This window comes from Octodon degus, unplaced genomic scaffold (assembly GCF_000260255.1).
Source record: "Octodon degus isolate 3935 unplaced genomic scaffold, OctDeg1.0 scaffold00093, whole genome shotgun sequence".
Lineage (NCBI taxonomy): Eukaryota > Metazoa > Chordata > Mammalia > Rodentia > Octodontidae > Octodon > Octodon degus.
In genome coordinates this window covers 9,429,240-9,440,606 of record NW_004524669.1, presented here as the reverse complement: position 1 = coordinate 9,440,606, position 11,367 = coordinate 9,429,240, and the positions used below count along the sequence as shown (strand labels likewise).

At 37.5% G+C, this 11,367-nt stretch overlaps 1 protein-coding gene across 1 annotated transcript in view; it reads right to left on the bottom strand.

The window, feature by feature from the left end:
• Ccdc73 (coiled-coil domain containing 73) overlaps positions 1-11,367 on the bottom strand; it is a 151,131-nt gene that overhangs the window by 87,231 nt on the left and 52,533 nt on the right. The window contains 3 exon segments of the mRNA XM_012516147.1: positions 1,274-1,348; positions 2,616-2,651; positions 7,237-7,308. Coding sequence (XP_012371601.1) covers positions 1,274-1,348; positions 2,616-2,651; positions 7,237-7,308 — 183 coding nt within the window.

Genomic DNA, 11,367 nt, shown 5'->3' with positions numbered 1-11,367 from the left:
TTGCTCTGTATTTAATGTTACCTAAGAATAATACTTTGAAACGATAAGCGTATCTTCTTCCCTGACAATCTTTACTTCATCCTATTTTTTCATATGCTCCTCAAGGGCAGAGGTGTCTGTTTTACTCACTGTTGTGTTTTCAGTGCTGAAGAAAGTGCTGGCTTAACAAATATATAACAAGTGAGGCCTCGTTAGCAGAGCACTTCTGTGTCTGCTATGAGACTGAACAAGTTAAGACCAAAGGTAGTTTTCTTAGTCTTTGTATTTGCAGAAAATAAGCACAATACCTTGCCCAAAGCAAAGATTCAACAATGATATCTTAATTTTCTATCGTTGATCTATCTATCTATCTATCTATCTATCTATCTATCTATCTATCTATCTATCGTGGTGCCAGGGATCAAACTCAGGGCCTTGTGTTTATGAGGCAGGTCCTTGTGCCACTGAGCTACCTCTGTGCCCCTTGTCACTGTTTTTGTCTCTATTTATTTATTTATTTATTTATAGACAGGGTCTTGCTATACAGTCAAGGCTGGCTTAGAATTCACTGTGTAGCCCAGGATGGCCTCAAACTCACAGTGATCCTCCTGCCCCACCCTCTTTGTGTTGGGATTACAGGCATGTGCCACCACATCCAGCTAAAATATTCTTTTAAAAATCATTTATTTACTTATTTATTTATCTGGTACAGGGTCTTGCTATGCAGCTTGGACTTGTAGTGATCCTCCTATCTCAGCCTCCCCAGTCTGGTGATTACAGGCATGTGCAATCCCCTTTCCCATTGGGATTACAGGCATGAACCACCAGACCTGTTTTGGTGACCAGCAAGGTACACCCAGCATGTGGTATCGGGGATGGAACTCAGATCCTTGTGCTTGCCAGGTAGTTGCTTAGACCGCTGAGCCGTCTCTCCAGTTCCCACCCAAGTAATTTTTTGTTTGGTTTTGACTTTTAAAGACCATGTATAAATAAATTATACTATATAAACCTTATTTGTTTTCTTCATATGTAAAGTGTTAAGGACTATAATTAAATTATTATTTAAAAATAATAAAAGTTACTTAAATAATTTTAAATAAAATATAAATAAAAAATCTTAATTTGCAATTTAAGGTTCACAGAAAAATCTACTAAATCATGTAATGTACCACACATGAGTTTTTGTCAGCTCTGCTTTGCTAGCTTACATATTTAATAGTGTTTATTGATATGCTATAGTTGCAAACTGCATTTTTGAAGGAATTACTTTTTAAGTAATTCTAAATTATATTACCTGTAACTCTTTTAATGTTTCTTTCAATCCTTCTATTTCTTTTTCTTTTATTTCTGTAGCAAGTTGATATTTTCCCTTTAAATAAAAGACAGTGGCTTAGTACTTTCTAATGCATGAAGAATAAAAGAAAATTTAAGAGCTCAAGAACTAAAGTCTCTACTTCAGGCTTATGCTTCAGCAGCTTGTACCTACAAACAAACTACATTTCTAATGGCTTCAAAATATCACAAGTTACAATAAGGCCTTTATATAATTATAATTATCAAGAAATGAAATATAATGACAAATCATTTTTTCAGTAGAGCATTCATAGGAGACTTTATAGGCACTACACAGTCACTTAATTCTTTATTTTATTTCTTTTTCTTTTTGGTGGAACCAGGGATTGAACTCAGGCCCTTGCATTTGCCAGGGAAGCGCTTATTCCTCTGAACCATCTCCCTAGCCCCATAGTCACTTAATTCTTAAAAGCTAGAATCATACTCACTTCCAAGAATGTGCAAGTAATTCCTTCCAAGACACTCATGAATATCAAAATCTGAATATGCTTAAGTCTGATTATATATAATGGCATAGTATTTGCATATAACCTACACATACCTGCCCACATATCTTAAATCATTTCTAGATTACTTATAGTATCTTATAATACCAGACACTATGGATACTATGTTCACAGTTGTCATGGTACATTGTTCACACAATGGTAGCAGGAAGAAAAGCTGTGCATATCCAGTACACATGAACCTTTTCTTCCCTAATATTGTCAGCAATCAGTTGGTTGAACCCACAAATATGAAACCCAGAGATTCAGAAGTCCAACTATATTCCAACTGATAAGACATGAGTGCATTGGTATAACAACAGAAGGATAGAGGACAACTTTTTAATAAGACTTTTTGCTAAAAATAACAAGCTATGAAAATATTCAGTTCCAGATAAATTTCTAGGTTTGTTGGGAGACATATGTTCTATCCCAATTGGTAAGCCAGATATAAGTCATTTTAGTGTTTTAAAGGCAGTTACAACAAAAAGTATTAGAATATATCATATTTAATAAAAATATCATACTAGAATAGAAAAAACATTAATTTGGGAGCTGAACAAAATCTTGGTGCTAGTCCCAACCTGTCATAGCAAGTCATTTAAATTTGTTAGGCCTTGGTAATATAGCCTGTACTATAAAATAACAGAGACCAAATAACATAATTACCTTAGATCTTTTCTGTTTCTGAGATTTTAAGCAATCAACATTTTCATTTGTTATTTCATTTGTTCTTTTCTATTATAGTAAATAATGAAGTTCATTTATGCATACTTTAAATTTAAAAGTAATAAATACCTTTTCTTCTTCTAAGGCATACATCTTCATTTGCAACTGATAATTTTTAAAAGAAAAACACAGATAGAATAAACTGTTAGTGATTTACAATGGTCAGTAAAATGAGACACATTTTATATTTCCACAGGTTGAATTTAATACTTCTACATTCAGAAGATAAAATGAGGATATAAAAGGGGGGAAATACCAGTCAGCAACATCAATGAACAATTTAATTACCATTAGAGACACTAGTAGTTCCTTAAAGTTTCATGTTCCTTTCCATAAGTTATCTTAAGTATCTGAGTATTTTATCATACTGTTAAATGATAGTGTACAGCTTGGGTATCACACTCAAAAGGTAGAAATGTATGAAATTAGCACCATTTGTATTTGCAGAGTATTTATATATTGAAAGGAATGCAAATGCACATGACAGTGAAATAACCTTCTGAAACTGTGACACTTTACAACAGGAAACCTACAGTGCACACACCAAAGGAAAATCATAAAATAAGCAGTTCTAGGATATTAGCAAAATTGACAAGATGCGAAAAATTTTTTTGACCTGTCCCTCTGTCCTTCTCAGTTGTCACAGTCAACTTTTCTATCACAGAGACACAACACGTAAAGCCCACAACTGACAGGATGAGAGGTTTAATTTGGCTCATGCCTTCAGAGGTTCTAGCTCAGGATGGCTGGCCCCAGGTGGGAACATCCTGCAGAAGGTATGGAGGAGCAGAGTCGTTCTGTTTGGTGGCAGGGAAGCAGAGCACGGGACAGTGCCAGACAGGACGGCCAGGGACCATTCACAATACCCAAGGTCACCCTCCACAACCCACCCAGATTCATCTAATCCATGACATGTTCCTGAATCCAATAAAGTTGACATGCTAGGAGTAACAGCACATTCTACCCCCACCAACTTCATACCCAAAAAAGTCCCCTTAAACTACATTAATTTCCGACACAATAAATTAATAATTCTGCCCAACATAATACAATTATCCGGCCTACAAATGGAACTCCAAAGTCTCAACAGTTCTAGCATTTTTCCAAAGTACATGCACAAATGTCTCCTAAAATTTAAGACAAACTCTTAGCTGTGAACCTGTATAAAAATTAAAAATGAGTTACAATGGCACAGGGCAAACATTTCCATCCCAAAAGTCAGGAAGAGGATAGAAAAGAGTTGCACCAAAGCAAGACTGAAATCCAACAGGTCACACATTAAGTCCTGTAGCTCCTTATCTGGGACTCAGGGTGCATGGTGGTGAGATGTGAGTTTCAGGGAGTTTAGGCAACCATACCTGTATGGAATTGCTAACTGCAATCCATATGGCCTCTTTTTCAAGCTAGCTCTACTCACAACCTCCATCTTTCCTTGGTAGATGTTCCATATTTATGGCACCTCTTCTTCCTGGGTCTCCACTGCACCTTTAGCTTCATTCTCACAGCTCCTCACTGCTCTGTCAGGGACTCGTTGCCTGGCCTCTCAGGCCTTTCTTTGACTTCTGGGTGGAAGCTTTTGTGGCCCTACAACTCTTGCATTCTGCATACTGATAAAACCAGCATCATATGAATAGCCCCAACATATGCTGCCACACTGAACAACAGCCAGGTCCCCTGAGTAATGGTCAATTTATCAGTAGCCTTTGTGCCTAGATGAAATGAATGCTGGAGAACAATTAAATGGGTATCGGGAACCAAATTGTAAGGAAGCTCTACCTAGAAGGAAGCCCAGGGACAATCTTTTCAAAGGAAAGGTTTATACTTTTGCATCTTTGAGTCTGTGATGAGTAGGGTCTTGCAAATTTTTGAGACACCTTTGAGCTCATCCATTTACAGAACACTTCATTCCTTTCTAATAGTGCTAATCTCTTAGTATAACTGCCTAAAGTAGCCGGCAACACTTATGCCATAGCTTGAATGTTGAGTTGTCTTGAAATTTCTTCCATCAGATTATTTCGTCTGTGACCCTTAATTTCAGTGCTCTGTAAAGTCTCAGGACATGGACAAAATGTAGACAATTTTTCTGCCAGAATGTCATATGCATGGCTGCTAGTTTAACTGCCTATGCGAGCCTTTATTCCAAGTGAAACCTACTTAGCTTGGACTTTACTCTTCACATTCCTATCAACATTCTATTCTTCTGAGCTCCAATCAGGATCACCCATAAGGTCTGTTTATAGGCTTATAGCATTCTTTGGCTTCTCTAGTCTGTATCTCTGAATCTTTCTGAACTTTTTAAATAAACTAGTTCTAAAAGATTTGAAACTACGTGACTAGGTACAATCAGAGCAATCAGCCAATTACTATAGTACCATTTTTTTTATATTAGTCAGCTTTCTTGTTGCTAAGACACAATAGCTAACACCCACAATCTAATGGAGGACAGGTTTAATTTGGCTCATGGTTTGGGGGAGTTCAGTCCATTGTGAATTGTCCCTCAGGCTAGAACATCATGGTAGAAGGGCTTCTTAGTTTATGGCATCTGGGAAGCAAACGAGGGTAACAATGCCAGAGAACAAGGAGCTAGAACCCATACAGTACCCAAGGTAATACTTCCATGCACTGCTTGGACACTAATGTCTCATTTACTAGACATTCTTTTTTAGAAATATTTTATTGAGAAACAAATAGCAATGAGACAGTTTCACAACCGATTACTAGTACCTTTTCAATAATTAGTACATTGCATATTGTTGTCTTAGTGGTTATTCATTGTACAAGACACAGACCTGATATCCTGTCTCAAGCACTGGAAGAACAAACCTCTCTATTCATTGAATTAAGAGAATGGAGCTGTATATCTATCTTAACTATTTTGAGTATACAGATACAAAATGGTCATTCATTTGTATCCCCCTTTTATGGTTAGTTTTGTCAGAGGGCATTCCATTGTCATTTAAATACTGTAGGTGCATGAATTCAGCAAAATATCCCAATATAGTCCAATAGTCCCCCTAGACATTCTTAATCCAATGAAGTTGACCTATCTGTGTCTTCTGAAATGCTTTATTTAAAACTAACATAGAGAGGCCAGGGATACAGCTCAGTGACACAGTGCCTACCTGGCAAGCCACAAGGTCCTGAGTTCAATTCCCAGTATAAAAAACCACAGAGGTAAGGGCGTAGTTCAGGAGTAGAGTGCTTGCATAGCATGTTGCAAGGCTCCAGCTTTGGTGCCCATGTGACAGTTAATTGTGGTGCCAAATTGAATAAGAAACACCTTCCAGATTGGCTTAGCACTGTGCTGGGTGTGTCGATAACTTACTGAAGACAAGAAACTCTGCCTTTGAGTGGCACCAACCAGTAGGCTTGTGGCTTGGATGGGATAAAAGGGAAAGAAGAAGTTTTGCTTCTGCTTCTTCAGAGGATCCCTAGTCTCTAGCATCACCTTTGGATGCCTATCTCAAGCTTCCAGAACAGAACTTTCAGTGTCTTGTTACGGACTCATAGTGGACTCAGCAGTGAGCTCCAGCCTGCTAACTTCTGGCTGAACCTTCTGGCTCTCCAGCATGCAGACCAACCTTTGCATTCTCCCATACCTGATTCTGCAGGTGGCTATTATAAGTCTACCCTGCAAATTATCTATCTATCTATCTATCTATCTATCTATCTATCTATCTATCTATCTATCTATTTGTAAAATCTGCTTCTCAAGTGAACCCTAACTGATACACCTAGCACTGCCAAAATGAAAAGAAGACCCTGAGTGCATTTTCCTCACACTTTCACATATCTTCATATTCTTGCTCCAAATCTTTTATGATAGCAGAAGCATAGACTTTTTTCTCCTAGACAGTGTACTCCACTTTTGGCTTCCGGTTCCTTACCTTTTCATTAAAACTCTCATAACTTTGGTTAAAGGAAGATAGTCTGCCATTTGTTGAAGCAAATTCACACTTAAACTTTAATTATCAATAACCTTAACACAGGAGTGATATAGTTTGCATAGATTAAATCTTTAGCTGCATTTTTTCTTTTAAACACACACATATGGAGACGAATACAACAAAGTGGGAAAGAAAGGCAGAAAAAATGAGGACAATGGAATAAAAGAGAAATATTTCCACAGGATATTTTACATGAGCACATTTTCCTAAACTAGTATTATCTAACCAGAGACTGAAGAGAAACTTGAGGCAATAAGAAGAGCTCCTCAGAGCTCAAATGACCTTAAAGTGTTACTAGTCATTTTTTCAAATCTTTTAAAAATTTTCTACTAGTGGTTGACCTTTACAGAGGTGTATGTGACAATCCCCTCCTTAGCCTCTATATCTCCCTATATGTGTCTCGGCTCCACACGAGACTATGATTTTGGTAATGGTGTAATGTGGAAAAGGCAAGGTCCTAGTTTATTCTAAGAGAAGAAGGAATAGAGAAAGAACAAGAATACATACATTTCACTCACTTGAGTTATTTATGCCAGTGAGAACAGAACACATCTTCTCCATCAAGAAGAAAATTGTGCTTCAAATTTCCTTTATCATTTTGTTGGTTATAATTCAAAATAACTTATTTTCTATTTCTTAATAACCCTTTTTTATTTGCCTACTGAGTACAGAAAACACCTTATCATAATATTCATGGGAGGGGGAAGAAACGCAGCATTTAAATCTGTACCTTGTGAAATTACCTGTTTTTTTAAAACTTCCATTGCTTCTCTGTGCTGCTTTACTAATGCTTCCTTTTCATTTTGAAGAGTTTCCTATTTTCAAAATTACAAGAAGTTAAAGTAAATTTTAGCAACATTTTTAGTTTTAAATCTCAGGCTCACAACTAAAATAAGTTAAATGTGCTTTTTTGTGCTATATGCTCTTGAAAAACAACTTTAAAAACAATTTTATGATTTTTTTCATAAAATCATATGAATGTTCTTTCTCTAGTTGCTTCTTCATGGCAAGTATTACATTGTCGTTTATACTTTTAGACTCCAGGGCCTGGCAGAGCACTTGTCCAGCATGAGTGAAGCTCTGGGTTCAATCTCCAGCACCATAATTTTTTTCTTAATCTTTAAAAGCTTTCTATAAGAAAATATCTTTTAACCAAAAGTGTTAAAATTAAGAATATTTTTTAAATGTATTTTGCACAGGGTCTCCAGGGTCTCACTATGCAAACTGGACTCATAGTGACCCTCCTGTTTTCAGCCTCCCAAGGACTGGGATTATGGGTGAACACCACCATGCCCAGTAGTTAGGGGGACTACACCAGGTAGTACTCTTTCATAAAGAGGGATACAGACTTGACTCAATTGTGGGAAACTGGCCCCCTGCATCTTGAGATCATAATGTTAAGTGAAATCAATCAGACACACAAGCTTAAATATAACATGGATTCTTTAATATGAGAAACACAGGTTAAAACTAAACAGCAAAATAAAAAATAGATAATACAAAAAAAGATACCTTCTTCTTAGTGAGGAAGGAGATGAAAAGATGGATGGGAAGTAATGAAGGGAAAAGGGATGACAAAAGAGAAACTGGGGTGATTATGTGCACGTACCAACCTCCTGCAAGGAATGTAAACATTGTGCACTACATACATGTACTAGGAAACCAAAGTAAAAAACTTTACAGTTTATCTGTTGCACTCCTTTGTACTGTACATTTAGTTTTCTTATATCGCCAGTACTCTAAATCTTTTCTTGCTCGTCTTTTTACAGAGTTAAACAGCTCTCCTCCAGCTCTCCTTTTTGTGACTCCGGAGGCCAACAACCAGTATTACAATACTGTGACTATATAGTTATTATTCCATACTGAGTTAAACAGTATGTCATTACTTTTTTTAAATTCTGTTTTCAGAAGTTGATAATTACCTGAAAATATTTTTGGTCCTATAGCTAACTTTAAAAATAATACTGTCTGTTCCCAGATCTATATCAATTGGCTCGCCTTCTCTAATCAAAAGATGAGAAACGCAAAATGAGAAAATTCCAAGAATAGCTTAGAAAAATCTCCAACTGCATAGGAAACGGATTTAGAAATGCCATTAAGTGTTGGACAAAATCTCTCAGAAGCTAAATCCAAAATTTCTCCTATGAAAGTAAAGTAGACTTGATGCTAATCCGTCCACCAAAGAAGGAAAGAATGAGCTGGTCCTAGAGACTTCAGGAATGAGTTCTTTGAGGACAGACCAAAAAATTTACCTCCAGCTCTCTTTTTAGTGAATGGCATTGGATCAAAAAGTAGAGGATTTAATATGTAGCAGAAATTAGAACGGAAATTAACTCTATATAACTGGAGTCCCAAATCTAGATCTTCAAAAGGCTTAGAATAAAAAAGCCAATAATAACCTGCTGACATCACGTTAAAACAACTAAAGGCTTCTACTGCAGTTAGGAGGCAGGAAGAGGGAGCGCCTTGGTAAAGCGAGCTGTAGGTGTGTGTAAGCAGGCAGGACACTGGAGAAATAACATCTCAGCTCTAACCAAGACTATAAAAGCAAAAAAAGCATCAGGCACACCAATGACTGGCTCATGGGAATGATACACCCAATTTTTCATTTTATCCTCAAACTTACAGAAAAAAAATGTTTCTAAATATTTGAGGCCTCTTTCTCAGAGTCAGTGAGCTGCTCAGATAGGGTGTCACACTGTCTATGGCTCATCCTGCTACGGCTTGAGAATGTTACTGTCAGGTCCTCAAGGCAGAAATACTGCTTTTTCCTCTAAGATGCCATACCTTGTAATTATGCATATACTATTTATTGTACCTTTTTTGCAGCACCAGGGATTGAATCTAGTACCTTCACTGTGAGCTATAGCCTAGTCCTATTTATTTTTGAGATACAATCTCTTGCTAAGGAACCAACTTTCCCAGGATGGAATCAAACTTGTGATCCTCCTGCCTCAACTTCCCAGAGTGCTGGGATTCACTTTTACATATGTATTATTCATCTTATGTGTGACTATATACATAGAATTCACCTTATGTACAATACATGTAAGGATCTCAATGGAAAACAGTTAAATGTTTCATACCTTAATAAAAAAGATCATATATACTAATGTAGGAGAGATATTAAAGGGGTGCCCGGTGACCTTTCTTTCTAGAAATCTATCAGCAACTTCCTATATAAAATAACTCTCTTTGATCTCCACTTCTGACAAATGTTGCCCATACAGAAACTTCTGTAAAGTCTGATATTTTCCCTGTTATCAAAAGAAGGGGAAATTCATGATAATCTAGGTTTTGAGCACTGGCTTTGGCACAGTTCTTAGACATTCCCTACAGAGTAAGTGTAGGCTGAATCTTGTCTGATGATAGGTCATTTTTTGATACTGAACAAGAAAAAACAATAGGCTTGGATATAATGCAGAAGTCTCAACTGATGCCTACATTGATTCGTTAGGAGAAGCAAAATCTGCCCAGATCAAAGAAGTCACACTATTTGGCAAAACCTGTTCACTGTTGAGAAATAAAAGGTGAACATGACAGCAGCTATTGAGATGCCCATTGTTTTGAGGTACTGTAGAAACAAGGAAGGCTTCTGAGCTCAGCGTGAATTATAATCCCAAATGGCCAACAACTTTCAGTGCTCCTGTTCTTCCTAAAGGGGTATTTTGAATCCACACTAAAAGGGGTAACATGAAGGACAAAAGGAGTGTCCCAAAGAATCTCCATGTTCACGGGCCTGGAACCCACCATACCCCAAGAATCAAAACTTCAGAGTCTGGAAATGTTACTTTGAAAAGCCCAGTACTGGCTCCAGATTCTGGGGGTAAAACCAAACCAAATCAACTCAGATCAAACCAAACCAAACCAAACTAAACCACGATGGTAAGTTACCAAAGGAAATCTCTTTCAGGATAAGACACTTGCTGGCACCAGAGGACCTCTGGGGACTTCACAAAAATTTTACATGTGGTCACCCATCAGAAACAAGGACAGACTAAAAACTACTCAATTAGCACTGAAGTTTTTCTAAGATTGCTGATGGCCCTGGCATACATCTCATCTGTTACCAGAACCACCCTAATAACAGTTGTTCTTATAAATACAAACCTCAACATTCCTGCAGATGAATTTCCTAAAACTGACTTCTGTAGTGTGTTCTGAATGTGCTGTCATCACTGCTTTGTTCTCAGAATTAGGTGAAACTTGTACAGCACTGTAATTCTGAGATTTTAGAAAAATATTTGAAGTTATGTTCCCAATCTGAGGATCTTCAGAGACAGAGGCTCTCACATTATGAGGACTGTTATTAGAGATTTTGCAACCTTGTCATTTATTGACAGGTTCATTGCCCTCACCATCTTCAACCTTAAGGCAAAGTAGAAGGAGCTAATGTATGTTCCTTTTCTATCACCTCTGCTCCATAATACTATAATAGTCACTCCTCCCTACGCTCACTGGTGTCCACCAGGCACACTGGGTAGAGGCTGCCCTTCTCCTCTGTTGGGGGCACTTCCTTACTTCAGACATGCAACATGCTTCCATCTCACCAATAAATACACTGCATTTCCTCTACATAACCTAAAACTCAAGGGCAACGTCTGCTGTGAATGACCCCAAGAGGAAACAAAACACCCTGAAGTCATGTTGGAAATAATTCAATCAGGGACTTTGATAGCACAGAAGCTAAAGTGCAGGGTACTGGGCCTTGGAGTCACGGCTCCTAGTGGAACAGGTACAAGGTTTCACTCTCTGACCCAATATGTCATTTTATCAAGAGACTGCAAACTAAGGAGTCTGAAGGAAACCTCAGAAACAGATCATCTTCAGAGAGCAACAGCTTCCACCAACTCAGCTATCAGGGACTGATAACA